Source organism: Odontesthes bonariensis, chromosome 11 (genome assembly GCF_027942865.1).
Source record: "Odontesthes bonariensis isolate fOdoBon6 chromosome 11, fOdoBon6.hap1, whole genome shotgun sequence".
NCBI classification, from domain to species: domain Eukaryota; kingdom Metazoa; phylum Chordata; class Actinopteri; order Atheriniformes; family Atherinopsidae; genus Odontesthes; species Odontesthes bonariensis.
Genome location: NC_134516.1, coordinates 35999653 through 36023081, shown reverse-complemented (window position 1 = coordinate 36023081; position 23429 = coordinate 35999653). Strand labels below are relative to the sequence as shown.

Here is a 23429-nt window from a genome sequence, read left to right as displayed (position 1 = left end):
TCTAATCAATGCTAATTTATGCTCGGCTAAATTTAGCTTAGATGCAGCTAATTATTGGATTGGATATTGTCAATGCTAATGTTATAGCCTATGTTAGCTTTGAAAGCTTGTGCTCTAGGTTGTTTTTTTAAAATTAAACCAATGTTAATTCAATGTTAGGCTAATTTAGCTTTTTGACTTCTAGTTCGGAGTTCGGTTACTATTATTGCTAATGTTAATGTTTGCTAACCAATGCCAATTGATATTAGCTTCCTAGCTGTTGCTAATAAATGCTAACCTGTTGCTAATTAAGATTTAAACCAATATTTGCCTTGTTGCTATTGCTAATCAATGCTAATTGTATTTCTGATCAATGCTAATTATGGCTAACGAAATGCTACCAAATGCTAATAATGCTAACCAATGCTAACTATTGCTAATCAATGCTAATTATTGCTAATCAATACTAGCTTCCTTGTTGACCAATGCTAATTGAATGCTAATTATGCTATTCAATGCTAATTATGCTATTCAATGCTAGTGATTGCTAATCAATGCTAGTTATTGCTAATCAATACTATTGATTGCTAACCAACGCTAATCAATGCTAAACAATGCTAGTTATTGCTAATCAATACTAATTATTGCTAATCAATACTAGCTTCCTTGTTATCCCATGCTAATCACTGCTAAACAATGCTAGTTATTGCTAATCAATACTAATTATTGCTAATCAATACTAGCTGTATTACTAATGCTACCCAATGTTAATTTATTGCTAATCGAAAGCTCAGTTAATGCTTTCTCTGTTTGAAGTGACTCAGGCTAAAGGCGTTGCCCCCCCCCCCCCCCCCCCCTTTTGCTCACATCCGGATGCTTCCGATCCAAACCATACACAATGTCTCTCAACCAATCCAGATGATACAATGCACGTCACAGCTACGTCAATTCTGACCAATGACATGAAAATATTTTTTTGACCAATGAAAACTGAACACACCTCTAACTCTACCTCCAATGAAACACCTTATTCCAGCAAACTATCAATGCAGCAACTATAACAATGAAGCAAATATAACCATGAAGCAAATCCGAGTGTAAATTAAAATACTACGAATACTCAAAAGTCAAGGGATGATATGAGTTGGGTCAGAACCTTGATTTATCACACAAAATAACTTTTTCTTTTCTTCTTTTTTAGATTCACATAAAACAGCAGGATTTCACACACGTTGACAGACAAACAGAGACCGGTCACACACACTCACACCAAGTCAGTCCATCAAAGTTTTGTGTCAGTCACCGTTCAAATCTTCACAGTTTTAAATTATCAATTTCTTTCATTTAGACTTTTAATTTTTCAGGAGATGTTGGTGTCGGCAATATATGGAATACAAAATGTGTTTTCCCTACAAGCCTTGTGATATGGTTTCTTGACCAATGCAACAAATGCTGACGTGTACTTATCAGCTTCGCTGTGACCTCTTAATAATAATCTCCTGTGGTCAATTCAATATAAACACAAGAAACTTGTGCTAAAGAAAATAAAAAATAAAATAAAATAAAATAAAGGACCAGACTCAGTGAATAATTCCCTACACTCCGTATGATATAGATCAATGAGCAGTGCTGACCAACATATCATTGGGGTCATCAGGTGGGAACCTCCTTTCATCAGTGTTTCGTCAAGTTGGGCCCACGACACCTCCAGGAGGCTAGACAATGACCACTGGCGTCCCAGAGTCACCCCCCTAATGCCAGCCAACACTGCCCCTCACACCACAACAACCATAATCTACCTCAGCCTCTCACCAACTGCACACCAGTTACAGCGGGGTGGGGATGCAAACCCTGGTTCGGGTAGGGGAAGAAATAAAAGAGGTAAGAAAAGCAGGAATGGGATTCAAACCCTGGTTCGGGTAGGGGTAATGAAAGCATAGAGGGTGCCAGAGGTGGAGGCAGGACAAGACACACTAGCAGATTCAGCAGACAAACTCACCTAAATAGTCCTATAATCACTAAAATACCAGCAAAAACAAAGCCATACAACTCACTCACCAACTGCACACCAGTCACAGCGGGGTGGGGATGCAAACCCTGGTTCGGGTAGGGGAAGAAATAAAAGAGGTAAGAAAAGCAGGAATGGGATTCAAACCCTGGTTCGGGTAGGGGTAATGAAAATATAGAGCTGTGGTCGGCAAATAGGGGCCCGCGGGCCAATTTTGGCCCGCCATCAATTCTATCTGGCCCGCAAGATGACGTTGATTTACTGTTTAAAAAATGTGATTTAAAAAAATGTCAAACCCCATGTTTAAAAAAAAAAGGCCTACAACAATTCCATCAATTTCGTAACATTTATTGAGGTATAGACGATAAGTAACGTGACAAAAGCAATAGGTGGAACATCCTTGCAGACAGTTATCCTTGACGCACAGGTCGGAACGGTAATTGGAACGCGAGTGTGCGTAATCGTGGCCGATATGCAAAAACCAAAAGTGTCCTGTCTCCCTCTTGCGACAGACAAGGTAAAAAAAAATAGCCTCATTAAATTAATAACATAACAAAGTCTGCTCAAATATGAAATGGTCTAATTTAAAAAAAAAGAAAGAACAGACGAATACACATTTGCGCTGGGAGACGGATCTGCGCTGCTCCTGAATAAAGACAGAAAAAAGAGGAAATACAACGTCAATAAGATCAAACAATATCACTATGCATAGGCCTATTTTTTTTAAAAAGACTTTATAAAGGCCAGTACTCAATTAGTGGGAAAAGTGACTCCTCCCTCCGGTCACAATTTTGTGGATGTCGGGCGACAGGGATGTCACTTTTATCCTCAAGCAGTTCTCTAGGTTTGTATTGGTCAGACGGTTCCTCTCATGAGTTTTGATTGCATTCATTGACGAAAAGCTTGACTCACACGTGTAGGTAGATGGAAACATCGTCAACACATAAATGGCAAGTTTCTTAATCCCTGTGTACTCCTCTGAGCATCCGATCCAGAAATCCTCCACGGAATGCGCACTAAATGCATCACGGACGAGGGAGCTTGTCTGGAAATCAATGGGCTCCAACTGAAACGTTGCCTCGTCTAACGAGCTCATGGTTTTTTTCGCCAGTGCAGAGAATTCCTCGCTTCGGATGGAGAATGGGTCGCGGACAAAGCCAACAATTTCCTTTGGGACGCAGTGGTGTTGGAACCGTGACTGAAAGTTGGCCCGTAGCTTTTCGATGAATTCAGTCATTATTCCTGTCACTCGCCCCCCTCCCAGTGATTTTAATGTTGCAAAATGCAAGAGCCTTCCACTTGACAGATCAGACTGGAACAACTCCAGCTTCCTTGTAAACGCATCCATCTTTTCGATCAGGTCCACAATGGTTTTCCCTCTCCCTTGTAGCTGCAGGTTCAGCTGGTTCAGCTGGCCAAAAATATCGGTTAAAAACGCGATGTTTGGGATGGACATTTCATCTTCCAGAAAAGCCAGGTGGTCGTCTGAAGCGCGCATCTTGCTCATTCGCAGGAAAGCTTTAACTTGCTCTAGTAGCGCACAGAAGCGCTCCAGTGCCTTTCCTTTGCTTAACCAGCGCACATCATTGTGAAGCAGCAGATCCTCGTAGCAGGCCTCTGACTCAGTAACAAGTTGGCGGAAAAGACGGTGCTGAGTGCTTGATGCACCCCGGACAAAATTAATGACTCGCATCACTTTATCCATAACACTCTTCAGCTCGCCACTGAGTCTGGCGCACAGCACACTCTGGTGAATTAGGCAATGTAATGCGTGCATTTGGGGCGCTATCTCCTTCACTCGGGCCACCAGACCTCTGTGGCAACCAACCATGGCAGGTGCACCATCTGTCACGATCAGGTTTACTTTATCAAATGGTAGTGCATGTAGTTTAAACAATTCCTCCACTTTGGCAAACATAACATCCCCAGTGGTGTTTCCCTCTAATGGAATTAGAGCCAACAACTCCTCCCTGAACTCCTTTCCATCAAAATAACGCACGTAGACACACATCTGACTAATATCAGTGTTGTCTGTACTCTCATCAATGGCAACTGAAAACTAGTTGGCCTGACTCAGGCCACTCATAGTTGATGCGCGCACATCGTCAGATAGGCTCTCTATGCGTCGGGAAGCTGACCTCGCCGAGAGCGGCATTTGTTTCACTGAGGCAATCACCCCATCCATCGACTTATCAGTAGCCAGCTCCTCCAAAACAGCCACCATCACTTCCTTAAAAACCTCTTAAAGTTAAATAATGTTTATTTTAAAATAATAATTAATAATATAAAATAATATAAATAATATACCCCAAATTACAAAAGCCATGGCCCGCGATGCCAATGTCCGAAAAAAATTTGGCCCGGGTCCAAACTTAATTGCCGACCCCTGATATAGAGGGTGCCAGAGGTGGAGGAAGGACAAGACACACTAGCAGATTCAGCAGACAAACTCACCTAAACAATCCTATAATTACTAACAATGCCAGCAAAAACAAATCCATACAACTCACTCCAAGCCAACTCACCCAAAATGGCCGCCTGGTTTCAAAAGGATCACATGTGCCAAACCCTCCACTTAAATAGCTTTAACTTCTTCTTTGCTTTTTCAAAAGTCTGTTTACCCTAAGTGCCCCCCCTGCTGTGGTCAATACATAAACGAATTTGAATTTTCTTCTCAAAATGTCTTTATACTGAGGTCTCGGATAACTCCAAAGAGTTCTAAGCAGATATATAAAATGATAGAAACATATATACTTAAAATGTGCTCCTCATAGAACTGGATTTTTTCATTTCAGAGTTTTTTTGAAAGTCTTATTGATTCAACCGTCAAACTTTAATGTTCGCCAGTCAATCAATTATCAGTATTCGTTTTACTCCTTGACTAGTGAAAATGATTTTCACGTATGTTTAATGAGTCTAGTGTACCCCGTACTCCCGTCAGTATTCCTCCCCCCAATGCATTGAAGGATGGCTGATAGTTGCAAGAGGTACTATTGACGATTGCTCAACAAACTGCCCGCTTCTTTAAAGCTATTAATTAATCCAGTTTGAATTCACCCGATTCACAATTTGCCGGAGCCGGCGACTAGCCCTTCTTAATTACCACAAAAAATACAACACAAGCCAGACCAATTGACCACAGCTGTCTGCTTTACAACTCTCACAAGCTGCTGTTCACCCAATTTTATCTTTATCTTTAATTCAAACATTTGGCTCCCCTTGGCCCACAATTTCAACAATTACAATTTCAGCAGCCCCCCTGCGCAGAGGAAAGCAATGGAAGTGCTTACCGAATGCAAAATCCGTACTCTCTCCTGTGTTCTTTTAAATTTGGGGAAGCCGGAAAAAGCCGTCAGCTGTGCTCCACTAACAGAGATCAGCTGCGTAATGGTAGGAAAAAAATCCAATCTGCCGGCTTGTTACAGCTGATGTCGGTTGTCGGGGCACAGAGGACATGCTCCGCCGGGATCCAGATGCAAACTCTCACGAATTCGGGGTCACCATTATGTTGTGGAGAAAATGAGTCGAATCACGCGTTGGTCAGCCGTCCATTGGGGAGTTTATTGAACAAACTGTCACAGCAAATATGCATTCAGAATGTACAAAATGTCCGACGAGCTCATCTTGTGACACCCTTTTATACCGTTTTATCATAACAAGTGTACGTGGCCCTCTCTGGAGGCGCCTAGCTTTCGCAGTTTATCATAAACACGCTCATTCTAACTATCAACAATATTCATATGAACCAGTCAACAAGGCACAGGATGTAACTAGGCCAGAAGTCATGACATCCTTCTCCCACAAAACATTTTCAGGCGAGAAAGTAGTCGTTTAGATCCCCAACGTGTTCTGACAAAAAAAATCTGACAAAATACCGGCTATTTACAATTTTGTTCCCACGAATTTGGCACTACTAAAGCTAGCCGTAGTGAGCAACACACTTCCGGTTATTTTCACAAAATAAAACACCCGTTGCCTTTTATCACAGGGAAAGCAATTATGATACAATTGGTGCTTTTGTTTTGAAAACAGGAAGTGAACCTAGCCTCGTTGTAGCTAGCTTGAAGCTGCCGTTTTGACAGGAAATGACGATCGGCGATGTCACGTTACGTTGCATCTTGGGTAGTTTGAGTATGAGTAGTAACCTCATGATGCATACTCAACATTTCGGAGAATCTAGTATGCATCCAGGAACTTCTCGCTAACTCAAACTCGCATACTAACTCAAAAAGTTTGTATGAATAGTAGGAGAAGTATGTGGTTTCGAACACAGCCACTATCACAACAAAACCATAGAAGAAACGCTAAATTCAACAAACATTCAGTGGAAAGAAAGAACAAAGATTAGCATGTCGCGCTGATGCTAATGTTAATGCACAGAGTGTTCTGTTGTTATAACGGCCACTGGAAACTGTTTAGTCCTCAGAGAAAGAGGGTTGGTGACGGTTACAGTTATATCATGGACTTTCATAGTAAATTCCAGTCCTCAAATAAATGGTTTCAGGTTGTAAGGGGCCCCAACAATGCTAATCATTCAGCTCTGAGGTTGCTGGGAGCAATCCCCAATCATTGAACCTGTTGCCAATTAACCTGAGGAGTTGTAACATGTTCTTCCAGCACAGAAACGTTTCATCGCTTCATGAACAATCGAGCTACATCTGCGGATGTCAGTCATTCTGTGGCTCCAAACGTTTTCCACTGAGAATCAGCACGATCGTTTCCAGACATTTCAATCTTAATCTTGGGTACCCCTAGATTAGTTTTGTACACCTCGTACCTCCAAACAGTTTGCTGTTACTGTAGATCAGAAGGATGGCAAGCTTTCTCTGAGGAAGTCTCCGCCTGAGAAAGAGAGGAACTGGCTAAAATGTCTTCTCATTGGTCGAATTTATGGAGGTTTACCAGCGGCGGCAGGGAATTGATGACTGACTGGTGAATGTGCACTACGACTACAAGCAACATATAAACAAGAAAACACTTTGAGCAACACGCTATGTTTTCAATAATGAGATTAAATATGAGATCCACTGATACTTGTTTATGTTTCTGTTTCTGCATTTAGCAGACGCTTTTATCCAAAATGACTTACAAATGAGGATATAACATTACAGCTAACATCAAAGCTAACAATTGTCATGTCTTTGTACGTCATGTACGTTTTTTAGTTTCTAAGTTCTTAGTTTTTCTGTTTTAGTTTCCTCATGTCTTAGTTTTGTTAACTTTTAGGTTCAGGTCTTGTATTTAGTTTTGCTATGCTATGCCACTTTTTTCCTCAGTCTTTCTCCTGCCCTGCCATCAGCTTCACTTCCTTCACCTGTGTTTTCCCCCTCAGCTGCACTCCCTCACCAATCACTCACTCAGTATTTAGTTTCCAGGTTTCCTCATTCACTTTGCCAAATCCTCACCCGTCACTGTCACAGTAAGTAGCCAAGCCAAGCCAAGCCAAGCCAAGCCAAGCCTTTTGTTTTGCCCTAGTCTTGTTTTGTTTTGCCCTATTCTTGTTTTGTTTTGCCCTAGTCTTGTTTTTTTTTTTTTGCCCTAGTCTTGTTTAGCCCTAGTTTTGTTTTGCCCTAGTCTGGTTTTGTTTTGCCCTATTCTTGTTTTTTTTTTGCCCTAGTCTTTTTTTTTTGCCCTTGTTTTTTTTTTGCCCTAGGGGGTATTCCTAGAAGCTGGCTTAGCGGAAAGCCTGGCTTATTTCGCTACTTCTGGCTAAATTTAGCGAGAGTTCCGTTCCATAAAGGTGGCTCATTTGAACGCCCGCTGAGTAACCATGGTAATTTATGCTGCTGAACTAGCCTGGTCCTGGGCAGGCTAAAGTTGAAGCTTAGCTTAGCTGCAACTCAAAAAATGTCCGACCGGCTGGAAAAGACTCCCGAAAGAAATGTTCACCAAGAATTCTGTGCTCCCGCAACTCATGTCTTGTCTAAAAAACTAAACAAAAACTGTGGTTATCAAATCACCACTTTCACTGTCTCGAAAAATCAATCAGTCGGTGCCAGTGCAACTAAAGAAACGCAACTATACACACGTATTGAACATGAAATTAAATGAGAGAGAACATGGTATTCATTAAAACTAATCAATACCTAACAAATATCCGATCTACACCCACATAGGACCCAACTTAGAAAAATGGGGGACAGGTAATAATGTTAATGATACAAATTATTGAAAGCTCCTTTCAAAACAGTCAAGGACACTGTACAAACAAGATATTAGATAAAACGCAGGAATTAAAACATCTCCCTCAGGCTTCCCTAATGTTATCGGTGCACTACACTGTACCCATGTACGCGTCCAAGGCATGGCAATTTGTAGAGCACAATTCCTACACAAGGCAATTCAAAGTGCTTTACAGCTACATAAAATCACAAGAAAGGCAATAAAATCATTCCAAAAAAAAACAAATCATTAATTAATTCGTTTAAAAGTGAAGAGTGCAGAAAAAAATACTTTCAGGTGTCATATGCACATCTAAATAGAACTTTCAGTCTTGATTTAAACATTGTCACATTGTCCAGGCCCCTGCTGGACCTGTGGAGGCTGACGAGTAAACCCAAAATTTTTCCATATCCTATCACAGGTACACTTGGGGATAATTGTCCATAGACTCTGAACTGGATTTCTCATTTTGAAAAATACCACATCAACCCCTTTGAGTAATGCTGAGCAATGTTACATTTATGCCCTGTGAAACCTCATCATTGACTCCTTTCCTCCGAGCATACAGATGATCTGTGATGGAGGTCATTTCATTTCCAACATTTTGAGGCTATATGGTCGGGATCAGTTCATGATTCTAGGATCTTCCGAGCATCCTCACTGGCACAGAGGTTTGCACAAGGCACAAGAATTTTACTTACCCGAAGGAGTGTACTTTTGAAGTAAGGTGTAGCATAGGCAGAATTTTGGTGATCTAATGAGAGGTCAGGTGTAGAGGTCATCTTAAGGAATTTAAAGTGCTTGTCATACTTTATTATAGATAGCCATATAAGGTACATATTGCATCAAATTGCCAAGTCTTAACACATGTATATCCATCCAACGTTTCTCTTATTCTGCAGGAGAGTTCAATGGTGTCCTGCTTGGGGACAGAGGCTATGCATGCTGGCCGCACCTCCTCACGCCATATCCTGATCTAGGAACATGCATATGCACATGCACATGCACATGCACATGCACACGCACATGCACATGCACATACTACAACAAGGGCACGGATAGAAATGACCTTTGGCCAAATTAAATACAGGTTCATTGCTTAAAGTTCTCAGGCACCATGGCTGACTTCTGACAGAGCCATCTTAAATTAATAGTATACTTCATATTTGATACATTTTGTCTTGTGGACAACTTTTCTTTTCTTCGTTGAGTCCCCCAAAAAGAGCATTAAACATCTGCAGCTCATCCAGAACGCTGCTGCTGGAGTTTTAACCCAGACTAAGAGATCTGAACACATCACACCAGTTTTAAAATCTTTACTCTGGCTTCCAGTCAGTCACAGAATAGATTTTAAAAGCCTGCTGATGGTTTACAAATCCCAGAACGGTTTAGGCCCAAAATACATCTGTGATATGTTCAGAGAATATAAACCAATCAGAGCTCTTAGATCCAAGGACTCAGGTCAGCTGGTCCAGTCCAGAGTCCAGACTAAACATGGAGAAGCAGCATTTAGCTGTTATGCTGCAAACAAGTGGAACAAACTGCCAGTGGAGATTACTGTAAACTTTCACAAAATGGAGACATTTTTAAATCCAGGTTAAAAACATTTCTGTTCTCATGTGTCTATGCAGGATATCTGCATGGTATCTTTGAACTTATCTGGACTGTTGCTTGTTTTTACATTAATTTAGATTATTTTATTTATTTCGCTTTATATTCTTTTTTGTCTTCCACTCCCTGCTGCAATGCTTTTATTTTATGTAAAGCACTTTGAATTGTTTGTACATGAAATGTGCTATACAAGTAAATTTGATTTGATTTGATCTAATGCCTGAAAGGACTCAGTTTCTCCTGACACAGTGAGGGACCTATACAGGGACACATATTTCCTTTGATCCTTATTGTTGTGACCTTTGAGTTAGAACTTCTTTTCATAATTTAGCATTGACACAGTAGCAGTGTAAGTCAGAGCAAGTGTAAGAAGGCTAAATGGACAGAGATGATTTATAACTTTCCACACGTTAGGTCATGGCACCCCACTGTGAATATAAATGTAAAAAACACATTTCTAACACGTTGCATGAACCGTACAATAATGACAACTTTGAGTTCAAGTTGTGTTCAATTGTTTAATTATTATTTCGTGTTTCTCAAGCTGTGGAGAGAAAACAGAATTAAATACAGTTCACAACACGAAATTCTCCTTTATCTGAATTTATACTAACATCCATCTCCAGTTTCATAATCTCTAGCTTGATCTTTTTTATTTTCAGTTTCTTGTATTCCATATCTAGTTTGCTGCTCTCTTTATTGGACAAACACATTTCTTCAAAGGCTACTTACCACTCTGAAATATGTTCCTGTACTTTACCTTCACCTGCTGACAGGTACGCTTTTGGCTGTTAAGATGGCTCCTGTTGAGATGTAACAGTGAAAAATTAATATGTGGGTCACACACACAGGATAATATAGTCACAAAGTATGATGATGCGTGTCGATTATTGGGTTATTAATAAAGTAAGCAGGGCCAGTATATGTGTGCTGTACATCTCATACAGAGACAATTCAGCATGCTTTATGTAAACAAATTATAACACAAAGAGGAGAGCATAAATACATGAGGACAGTGAAATAAATGTCTAACAATTGAAACTTTCATAACTTACGCATTTAGTCCGTCTGCAGTTGTTTGCCATGCCGTTTCTTCGCTTTATTGTTCGCAGCTGTATTACCATTTCTGGTGATGACACTTTTAAAATCCTCATACAGCTCCATCAGCATTATTAGTTCAGCTGCCGAAAAAATAACAGCGCTTGTCTCGCTCTCATTTTCAGTCAGATCTCCGTTTTTCCACCATCCACTCGTCAGGGCTTCTCACGTTCCTCGTGCACTCGCAGTTAGCTAGGCTATGTAAGCCTCGCTTGGATTAGCTTCACCGAGATGCAGCTAAAATGTCTTTGAGGAACGACTTGAGGCTTAAATGGGAGATGGCGCTAGTTCAAGCGACGCTTACCGGCTATAGCCTGGCTTACTTTAGCTACCTTCTAGGAATACCCCCCTAGTCTTGTTTAGCCCTAGTTTTGTTTTGTTTTGCCCTAGTCTTGTTTTTTTTTTGCCCTAGTCTTGTTTAGCCCTAGTTTTGTTTTGCCCTAGTCTTGTTTTGTTTTGCCCTAGTCTTGTTTTGTTTTGCACTAGTCTTGTTTTGCCCTAGTCATGTTTTGCCCTAGTCATGTTTTGTTTTGCCCTAGTCTTGTTTTGCCCTAGTTTTGTTTTGCCCTAGTCTTGTTTTGTTTTGCCCTAGTTTTGTTTTGCCCTAGTCTTGTTTTGTTTTGCACTAGTCATGTTTTGCCCTAGTCATGTTTTGTTTTGTCACCGTTTAATTTTGTTATCCGGCGGGGTGACTTGTTGGAGCCATAATCGGATCCTGAACGTCAGAGTGAGCGCGATGAACCGTCACACTGAAGATTACAGCCTCTGGGTGGTAAATATAACTAACTTTGTGTTTCTGAGCCGTTTTGGAAACAACAAATGGATCGGTTTCAGTTTCAGTCTTATGTATAAACTTATTAACATAAATTAGCTTCCTTAGCTGCCTTTTCACTCACTCAGTGTATCAATGATGTTCGAACCTTAATGTTGACACAACGCAGACATTTGAAACAGTTGTGGATGTGAATTGTGGTTCAGACTTGTGCCCTTTTAGTGTTGGAATAGCCTCAACTTTCAGCTTAATTCTCCCTGCAAAGCCGGCATCGTACAGGTTATGTTTCATAAAAATGGCATCCGTGAAGGGTAGTGCATAAATTCAGTGGTCAGTCAAGAAAAACAGACCACATCCACCACCAAGAGATGTCTAGTTCTTCAGAGGAAGCTGCAAAGGGTTGACTTGTCCTCACGCCCAAAAATAAATGTTGTTGGCACAACATGTACCTTTTTATCGCTGCAGATAAGCCAGAGAGCATAGAAAAACATCCAATGGGACTTTTAAAGCTTTTCTTTACATCATTTAAAGCTTGCACGTACATCAAACCATTGTCAGTCCAAAATAATGATTAGAGCTTCGGTTTTATTCATAGAGCATAAATTTACAAGGGAAAAACCCTACTCACATGGTCATTTACACAAAGAGAAATAAGCTGTGAAACCCTTTGAATCAGTACTTGTTGACTGTAGGAAAAAAGAATCTCCCTTTTAGCAGGAAGAAAGTTTATGCTGCACCAGACTCTCTATCTTAACCCGTTGGTGTTGAAAGAAGCTAAAAGCATGCTTGCACCCTAGCATGATTGCACATGTTTAACTGTTAGCATTCATTGACCTCAGTGGGCACTGTAAAACAAAAACTCATACTGTATGTCAAATAAGTAGATCATTTAAAATCTGGGAAGCTACTTTCTGGCTGCCACGCTAAACAGACATGGCTTGGCCCACCACACACTGAGTTTAGGGGAGCATATCTGAGGTATTTTCTGTTAAAACTGAGGTTCTGAAGAAGTGCACAAACATGGATTTTCATGTAAAATCTGTTACTTAAAGAACAAAATTTAAAAAAGACAATATAACGTTGTCATGGTTTGATCTTGGAAACTCTAACTATGAATAAAATCAACAAGTCTTCACGTGCCATGTGTTCATTTGACCAAAATACGACTCAGCTTTATACTGTAAAGCAGACTTTTCCGGGCCAAGGCCCCCCAAACAGCATTAGCTTCTGGCTGAGGACCCTGTTAGCAAACCCACCGATATTACAACGAAATATGTAAAGAAACATCAACCTGTGGCATTCTCATGATTGAATGAAATAAACCCGAAAACAGGGGCACCATCCTTCTATAGAAGGAAATAAATCCATTAATCTTAATCAGTCTCACGGTGCTACTTCATGAGTTTGTGTTTGAGTTGACCGAAACTTCATAAAGAAGCATTCAACAACGACTTGTTAACTATATGAACTATTCGTTGAAAGATGTAACCACCAACATGAACCTTAAGGTCCAAACAGGAGAAATTATTTGACTATGTTTGGTGGTATATGGAACACTTTATGGTTTTGGAGGGGGGCAAGAGAATGGAAAAATGTACCGGAATTTCTAAAATTGAGTCTTAATTTTATTCAGTATTTACAGTTAAAGGATAATAAGACGCTGTGACGCTTTGCGGTAAGACGTGTTGCATCACTTCCTGTTACCTTGCTCGTGCACTGTGGAATTTCTTGCTCCGCTTGGAGTACTGATAATCACTTTATTTCGATCTATAACTTACACAATTTTGCATAGTTAAACTCTATAGCTTACCGTTCTGTTCTAACACACTCCTACAGATCTTTAATCTTTATTCTCACTTTTTAGCGGTGTGTCTGGTTCTCTAGCGTAGCATGGCTACCGGTTCTCTTCCTCCTTCTCCTGCTTTCACCTGCTCCGTGTGTCAGATGTTTAGTTACTCCTCTGCCTCCTTTAGCGATAATGGTACATGTAACAAATGTAGTCTTTTTGTAGTTTTGGAGGCGAGGTTATCTGAATTGGAAGCTCGGCTCTGCACTGTTGAAAATCAACCAATAGCGAGCCAGGCCCCTTTTGCCAGTGTGGAGCCACCTAGCGTAGCTAGCTCCATTAGCCGCCCCCAGGCAGAACCCGAGCAGCCGGGATTACATCGTGGCTGGGTGACTGTCAGGAAGAGGCATAGCTCTAAAGTCAAGCCCGTTGTTCACCATCGACCTGTCCACGCTTCTAACAGATTTTCCCCACTCAGCGACACACCCGCTGAGGACAAAACCCTGGTAATTGGCAGCTCTATAGTCAGAAACGTGGCATTAGAGGCACCAGCGGCCATAGTCAAATGCATTCCAGGGGCCAGAGCGGGCGACATAGAATCCTATTTAAAACTGCTGGCTAAGGATAAACGTAAATATGGTAAAATAGTTATTCACGTCGGCGTTAATGACACCCGGTTACGCCAATCGGAGGTCACTAAAATTAATGTTGCATCGGTGTGTAATTTTGCCAAAACAATGTCGGACTCCGTAGTTTTCTCTGGACCCCTGCCAAATCTGACCAGTGATGACATGTTTAGCCGCATGTCGTCTTACAATCGCTGGTTGTCTAGATGGTGTCCAGCAAACAACGTGGGCTACATAGATAATTGGCAATCTTTCTGGAGAAAACCTGGTCTGATGAGGAGAGATGGCATCCATCCCACTTTGGAAGGAGCAGCTCTCATTTCTAGAAATATGGATGAATTTATTTGCCACCCTAAAACATGACAACCCAGGGCTCAGACCAGGATGCAGAGTTGTAGTCTTACACACTTCTCTGCAGCTTCCCACCTACTGCTACCCACCCAATCAATTAACACAAAAGGAGCAAATCCTCTTGTGCAAAAAGAAATTATTAAAACAAAAACTTTAACTGAACAAAAACATCAAACTATTAAATGTGGTTTGCTGAATATCAGATCTCTCCTTTCGAAGTCTCTGTTAGTGAATGAGTTGATTTGTGATCATCATATTGATATATTTAGTCTTACAGAAACCTGGCTGAAACAGGAGGATCATGTTAGCATTAATGAAGCAACTCCCTCTGACTGTTTAAATGTTCACATTCCTGGAACCACAGGCAGAGGAGGAGGAGTGGCAGCTATTTTCAGATCAGGGTTACTCATCAGTCCCAGACCCAAGATTAGTTTGAGCTCTTTTGAATATCTGATTCTCAGTTTTTCCCACGCAAAGTGGAAATCCCAGAAACCTCTTGTGTTTGTTGTTGTGTATCGTCCACCTGGCCCTTATTCTGAGTTTCTGTCTGAATTTTCAGAGTTTTTATCCCAGTTAGTGCTGAGTACAGATAAAGTCATTGTAGTGGGTGACTTTAATATTCATGTAGATGTTGAAAATGACTGCCTGAATATGAACTTTAATTCTATATTAGACTCTATTGGATTTTCTCAGAGTGTTCACGGACCGACTCACTGCCTTAATCACACCCTTGATCTTGTTCTGACTTATGGCATTGAGAGTGAACAGTTAACAGTGTTCCCTCATAACCCTGTCTTATCTGACCATTTTCTGATAACCTTTGAGTTTACATTACTTGACTATACAGTTTCTGAGAAGAAATTTACATATAGAAGGTGTCTATCAGAGGATGCTGTAACCAGATTTAAAGAATTAATTCCATCATCCTTTTCTTCACTGCCATGTGCAGATATGACAGAGGACGACTACATAAACTTTACTCCAGCAGCATTTGACTCTCTTGTTGACAGCACTATAGTTTCAATGCGTACAGCACTGGACAATGTTGCCCCTCTGAAAAGGAAGGTAATCAGTCAGAAGAGGTTGGCTCCTTGGTATAATTCACAGCTGCGTGCTTTAAAGCAGACTGCAAGAAAGCTGGAGAGACAGTGGCGTTCCTCTAATTTAGAAGAGTCTCAGTTAGTCTGGAAAGATAGTTTAACAATGTATAAGAAAGCCCTTCGTAAAGCTAGAACTGCTTATTATTCATCATTGATAGAAGAGAATAAGAATAATCCCAGGTTTCTTTTCAGCACTGTAGCCAGTCTGACTAAGAGTCCGAGCTCTGCTGAGCCAGTTATTCCTTTAACTCTCAGCAGTGATGATTTCATGAGCTTCTTTATTAATAAAATTGTTTCTATCAGAGAGAAGATTGATGGAGTCCTTCCCACTATTATTAGTGATGTATCATCAAGTACAGCAGCTTTAGAAGTATCTTTAGAACCTGATTTGTATTTAGACGGCTTCTGCCCAGTTGATCTCTCTGAACTAACAACAGCAATAGTCTCTTCTAAACCATCAACTTGTGTTTTAGACCCAATCCCAACCAGACTGTTCAAGGAGGTTTTCCCATTAATTGACACTTCCATATTGGATTTGATCAATCTGTCTTTGTTGACAGGATATGTACCTCAGACTTTTAAGGTTGCTGTAATTAAACCTTTACTTAAAAAACCTACTCTTGATTCAGAAGTGTTGGCTCATTATAGACCTATATCCAATCTCCCTTTTATGTCTAAAGTTCTTGAAAAAATAGTTGCAGCTCAGCTTTGTGATCATTTACACAGAAATAATTTGTTTGAAGAGTTTCAGTCAGGATTCAGAGTGCATCATAGCACAGAAACAGCACTGCTGAAAGTTACCAATGATCTCCTCTTAGCCTCTGATAGCGGACTTGTGTCTGTGCTTGTCCTGTTGGATCTCAGTGCTGCATTTGATACGGTCGATCACAGTATCTTATTACACAGACTTGAACATGTTATTGGGATTAAAGGAACTGCATTAGGCTGGTTTAAATCATATTTATCTGATAGATTTCAGTTTGTTCTTGTAAATGAAGAATCTTCCTCACACACCAGAGTAAGTCATGGAGTTCCCCAGGGTTCTGTGCTTGGACCGATTCTTTTTACTTTATACATGCTTCCATTAGGTAACATTATTAGACAGCATGGCATAAATTTCCATTGCTATGCTGATGATACTCAGCTGTACTTATCTATAAAACCAGATGAAACCAATAGGTTGGTCAGACTACAAGCATGTCTTAAAGACATAAAGACCTGGATGACTCAGAACTGTCTGCTGCTAAATTCAGACAAAACTGAAGTCGTTATCTTTGGACCTGAGCGTTTCAGGGAGAAATTGTCTAGCTATATAGTTACTCTAGATGGTATTTCCTTGGCTTCTAGTTCTACAGTGAGGAACCTTGGAGTTATTTTTGACCAGAACTTATCATTTGACTCGCATATAAAACAGGTTTCTAGGACTGCCTTCTTTCACCTTCGTAATATTGTTAAAATCAGGAACATCTTGTCTCAGAGTGATGCAGAAAAACTAATTCATGCATTTGTTACTTCAAGATTGGACTACTGTAATTCTTTATTATTGGGCTGTCCTACATATTCTCTGAAAAGCCTTCAGTTGATCCAAAATGCTGCAGCCAGAGTTTTGACGAGAACTAACAGGAGAGATCATATTTCTCCAGTTTTAGCTTCTCTTCATTGGCTCCCTGTTAAATTCAGAATAGAATTTAAGATTCTTCTCCTCACATATAAAGCTCTTAATGACCGAGCTCCATCATATCTTAAAGATCTCATTGTAAGATATTTTCCTAACAGAGCACTTCGTTCCCAAACTGCAGGTTTACTTGAGGTTCCCAGAGTTTCTAAAAGTAGAATGGGAGGCAGAGCCTTCAGTTATCAGGCCCCTCAATTGTGGAATAAGCTGCCAGTAAATGTCCGGGAAGCAGACACCCTTTCCACTTTTAAGACCAGGCTTAAAACTTTCCTTTTTGATAAAGCTTATAGTTAGGGATGGCTCAGGTGATCCTGAAACATCCCATAGTTAAGCTGCTATAGGCCTAGACTGCTGGGGGGCCTCATCTGACACACCTTTCCTCACTTTACTCTCTTTATGTATATGTGATATTATTGTGGTCATTAACTCGTGTTTCCCTGTTCCAACAGATATCCTTTGAATGGTGTTACAGTGCCGCCGTCGCGGTGGCCCCCTGCCCCCTTCCCCCCCCCCCTTTTTCTGTCTTCTCAAACCCCAGCTGGTCGAGGCGGATGGCCACCCTTCCTGAGTCTGGTTCTGCCAGAGGTTTCTTCCTGTTAAAAGGGAGTCGTTTCTCTCCACAGTCGCCTCAGGCACGCCGCTCAGGCCGGGAGATTGGACCGAAAAACAAAAAGTTTTCAGTGCAATCTGTTGGTTTTCTTAGCTAGGAAATTGTTTTTGAATTGGCTCTATATGAACGAATTGGATTATTTTATGAATTATGATTATTATTAATTAATTGAATTCCAATTGGCTTGAATTGGACTTACTATCTAAGTGCCTTGAGATGACATTTGTTGTATTTGGCGCTATATAAATAAAAATGAATTGAATTGAATTGAATAATAACTTTGGAGTAATTTCTGATTTTTAATAATGAATTCTCTTGACACCACCGAACCGTCTGAAAATGAGAAGAAGATGGCAGACCGGTTGGCACTTAGTCTAGTTAGTCAGCCGCGAACACACCGGTTACATGCCGCCATTCTGACATCCCAACATGGGGGTCAAATTGTTGGAATGGCGACACTTAATTTTCTATCAAACGTCCCGTCATTCCAACACTTTTTTCCTCCTGTGGTCGGAATGGCGGGACGTTTTATTTTTCATAAACATCCCGCCTTTCCCACAATTCGTTTAATAGCCTATTAAAGCCTTTTTTTTTTTTTTTAAGAGGAACTCGACAACCTCTCAAACCAACTATAATAAATTATTATCAGAACCCCCTTAAATTTCAAATATCTGAATACAGGTATTAATGTAAATCGGGCGAGTCTGAAACTGTTAGATTAAAGGATAAGACCGGTTTTTTGACATTGGGCCCTTGATTTCACATTATAACATGATGTTCTACTCACCCCTGCTTGTTGTTGGTCATTTGGAGCTGTTCCGAAGATATTCGCGAGGCGTCTGGCTGCTCTCTTGAGATATTCGGCCATGAAACGGTTTCCTATGGGCAAGCTTATACAGGCACAAACTATGCTGTTTATAATTTATTAATTACTCTACACTAGCACTGATAACGTGGAGGTGCGTCGCTTACTTAAAAAAATCCGGGTTACTAATTTTGAATTTTAGCCGAATGAATAAATAGGCAGCAGGTCTGTGGGCTGTCTGTGGCAGTAGCACGACGATGACGTCAGTTACACCCACTTTACGACGAAAAAAATCAAAATTACAATAACCCGGATTTTTTTAAGTAAGCGACGCACCTCCACGTTATCAGTGCTAGTGTACAGTAATTAATAAATTATAAACAGCATAGTTTGTGCCTGTATAAGCTTGCCCATAGGAAACCGTTTCATGGCCGAATATCTCAAGAGAGCAGCCAGACGCCTCTCGAATATCTTCGGAACAGCTCCAAATGACCAACAACAAGCAGGGGTGAGTAGAACATCATGTTATAATGTGAAATCAAGGGCCCAATGTCAAAAAACCGATCTTATCCTTTAAGCAGAAATGCAGTATCAGTGACCTGTCACAGCAGCCAGCTGGACATTAATAACTGCAATTACAGACATCAATGACAGCGCTCCAGTTACATACCTGAAATCACTGACTAATTCAGCGGGAACATGTCACCTGGTACAGAGGTGGGCATCATTAACATGCAGAGAATAACTGAGATGTCCGTGCATGCGCAAAAAGTTGGTTCCTTCTATTCTAATCTACTATTCTCTGGATTTTTACTTTTTTTCTTTTGGATTTTTATCAACATTATGGAGGTGCAACAAGGGGCATCGGAGTGTCTTATTGAAAACCACCACGGTCTGCTTCCCGTTCAAGGCGTGTCCTCCTTCGGATGCTGAGACTTTGTGTTTTTAATTACACTTTTAAAGACTGTATCACATCTGTACACGTCTTCAAACAAGTAAAATGCATGAACAGAAAGAAGGGACTCACCTGTTGAGTAAAGCACATTTCCTTATATGGAAAGCCTTGTTGGAATGGTGGGACATTTGCATGTAGGAATGGTGGGATGTTGGAATGGTGGGACGTTTGCATGTTGAAATGGTGGGATGTTGAAATGGTGGGACGTTTGCATGTCGGAATGGTGGGATGTTGAAATGGTGGGACGTTTGCATGTCGGAATGGTGGGACGTTTGCATGTCGGAATGGTGGGACGTTTGCATGTAGGAATGGTGGGATGTTGAAATGGTGGGACGTTTGCATGTAGGAATGGTGGGACGTTGAAATGGTGGGACGTTTGCATGTCGGAATGGTGGGACGTTTGCATGTCGGAATGGTGGGACGTTTGCATGTAGGAATGGTGGGATGTTGAAATGGTGGGACGTTTGCATGTAGTCAGTTACCGTAGTGACAGACTCGCTGAACCTAACCTGGTCGGGACCAGGTTTTATTCAAGAAACCTCGAGTTTCTTTCTGTCTCCGCCCTCTTTCAGCCACACACGACATTTGATTTCCTCATTCATTCAGTCAGCAGAGCGAGTTCTTCTACTTCTAGAAGTCCATTAGGCACAGTAGGAGGCGACTTTTTTCACGAACATGTCCTTCTGACAACGATCCCGTGGATGAAGGTGCAGCAATATTGCGCAGAGAAATAAATATTCGTCGGAGATGGTTATGAGACCGCGCATAGATTTTTACATTTACAGAAAATTATCTTTTTGAGCGGCACCATCAGAATTTTGTTGGGACAAAAGAAAAAAAAGACATAAAAGACAAATAAATATTTGTATGAATAGGCTTAAAAAAGATATCTATAGGCCTATTATATTTTATAAAGGCACTCGTGTCTTGGGGGTGGATTCCCTCCAGGGATTCCTTCAGCCACTGGCCTTCCGTTAGAGGTGGCGGTGCTGGGCACCACCCGTTTTACGGGCATCTGCCTTCTTTCTGTTGGCTCAGTAGAAGTCTGTGTTAGTTTAAATAGGCTTAATTATTTAACAGAACATGATATAGATGAGAAGACATAGTTTATGTGTATGAAAACAGCATTATATTGGGAATAAAATAACTGCACAGTCAAATAGCCACTTAATATTTACTTTACAGTGTAAAACATGATCAAAATGAGGTACCTCCATGCCGAGTGCGCTTCTCCCACGCGAGATTGCACCTAAATGAAATAAATGAATGGGATACCATTCAAGCAGTTTTCCCCTGTAATATTATTGTGATTGCAAAGGACTATATTTAAACTTACACTTTTGTAGCTGCAGCTGTGTTGCACTTATTTCTAAAAACGTATTGAAACTCGCCGTATGAGCGCATTAAGATTTCCAATTCGAGGTTGGTGAAAAACGTAGCCCCTCTTCTTCCCCGTTGCCATGGTGACTCGTCGAATCGGGGCTCCATTGATGCTGGCTTTTTAAAGTTGTGGCGCACACGCAAAACTCAAGGTGAACCTACTAAGAGTTGATTAACCTCACTCAAATCAGCGTTTCTGGAACCGAAAACTCAGGGTTTTCTATCTCAGAGTAGATCAACTCAGAGGTCAGGAATAGACTCAGAGTTGGTTGAACCTGCTTTGTGAAACGGACCCCAGGTCATGGCCTTCGGTGTCCAAGTGGGCCTCTCTCAGTAGTCAGCTGGTTGTGGATGATATTCCATAGACTTTCAAGGTGCCTGGGAAGTTGTGTTAGGTCTCTCTCCTCCACCGGGGGCTTCTCATTGCCAAGGAGATGGAAGGTTGAGACTTCACCATCAAAAATAACACAACTGTAGATGTTCACCTGAGTGTTGGAGTTGGTTGGTCAAATAACTGACTCTGATGAACTTCCATCCACAAAAATCTGAACAAAGAGTTGACAAGCTTACTCTGGCTGTCTTTAATCTTGAATTCCTCTCTAATTCAGATGGATGTCTGTAAAGTTACGACACATGAATAAAGAACCAAACAATGATATCTTCCTGTGTTTAACAATGGAGCACAAAAAGCAGCAACGGGGAACATCGGCAAACAGTTGAGTGACTTCATATAAATGTCTAATTACTTATTTTAGGTTTCCCTACTGTTACAGACCACAAGATGGCAACGTGGCTCCATTGGAAAACTTGTCATTTTCCTAACTAATGATTTCTTCCGTGCCCTGTGATGGACTGGTGGCCTGTCCAGGGTGCCTCTAGCCCTATGACTGCTTGCATAGGCTCCAGACCCCCCGCGACCCGACCGACGGATTCAGCGGGTATAGAAAATGGATGGATAGATGATTTCTTCCTTATCATACTAAGCTCTATGTTGCTTGAGATGTCAATGAAAACCTTAAAGAGCCTGTACAAAGGTATAAAATCCATTTAACATGGTTTTAATTATACAACTGAGAGTGAATCTGAAGACAATAGTTGGTAGAGGTGTGAGAGGTCTGTTTCTTGTCCTGTTAGATAAAAGGTGGATTTACATGTCCAGATAAGAAATATTTGGTCTGGATTCTCCCTCCATTTGATCATAAAAAGGTTTCATTTTTTTGCACACAGGAAGCTTTCAACTAGCTGATTACCAGCTAGTTTAAAGCTGGGATTTAATTGAATGTATTTAATGTCCTTCAGATAAGTTATGGCACAGGTTTGGTGGGAGAGAGTCCCTCAAATCATCTCTAAAGGACAAGTGTTGTGTAAATAATGGATAGTTTCTGTCTCTTTCTGGGATGGAAATCCCCCATCTGTGTCTTTGGAACAACATTACCATACAGTACTCTGTGCAGAGAGCTACAGGTGTGTTCATGGTCGAAGTCATATATATTTGAATATATATATATATATATATTGACATTTATATTCATTTATTTATTATGTTAGTTAAGGTGACAGGCGTGTGATGCTTAGGCGGTTGCCAAGTGCTGGACATACCTGGTGCCAGCAAAGTTAGTTAGCTAGTTAGCCAGCTAGCAGGAAAATATTTGCTAGCACCGCTAGCTGCTTTCAGTGTGGAGAAACTGACTTCAGTAGGTGAGCCAACAGGAACGTACAAAGTTTCACTTAAAAACCTTCATGGTTCCATATTCACGTTCTTCCCCGTCTCAGTCAACAAAGTCCGCCAACCTAGTTGAAATGTGGACCACGGATGTAGATTACGTGTCCGACGAAAGGCCGCTCAAATGTGGGGCGGGGCGGGGCTTTGATGTCATGCTCCGAATGCAGAGAAGGTTTCCAGATTCACTGATGTCACTCAGCTACATTTTACTAGGAAGTATCAACTAATTAAGGAACTAATTGGATCGAATGATTCAATTTACCTTCAAAACTGAGGACACATAATAACAAACAACTAAACGCACTGAATTCGTATTTTTTTTGTAGAATTTATATAGATAATTGAAATAATAATTACAGGGCCAAAAAAGTATTTTTTTTCAGTGTACCACCCAAAGATTAGGTTCCACATTAAATCCACAGTTGAGTTCACTACAAAGTTTTCAATGTATTTTCTTACTTTTATTCCTGCAATAACTAATAGATTTGTTTTTTGATGGGCACTGTCTTAACAACATTCACAATCACCAAAGAAATTGCATTCCTGTTTAAATAGGATAATACTGGCATTTATTCTGCTGACGTAAGAACATGACTTATGTTCCAGATTCACAGATTAACACTGAATAATAAATTGATGGCAGATAAGAACACAACAAAAGAAGACAAACATTTATTGACTGTGTGTAAGTGTGTGTCCATTTCTGTCTCCGTGCAGCTGTGTTTGCTGTATGCTATATGTTTTGTTTGAGGTACTTTTAAAGTTGAAAAGCCAGACTCACACAGGTA

The 23429-nt window shown here is 40.7% G+C and overlaps 1 protein-coding gene across 1 annotated transcript in view; it reads right to left on the bottom strand.

Moving 5' to 3' along the window:
• Positions 1–2741: 2741 nt before the first annotated feature.
• anos1a (anosmin 1a) overlaps positions 2742–23429 on the bottom strand; it is a 94209-nt gene continuing 73521 nt past the window's right edge. The window contains exon 14 of the mRNA XM_075477034.1: positions 2742–3604. Within this exon, the coding sequence (XP_075333149.1) occupies positions 2742–3604 (863 nt within the window). The remainder of the gene's footprint in view (positions 3605–23429) is intronic.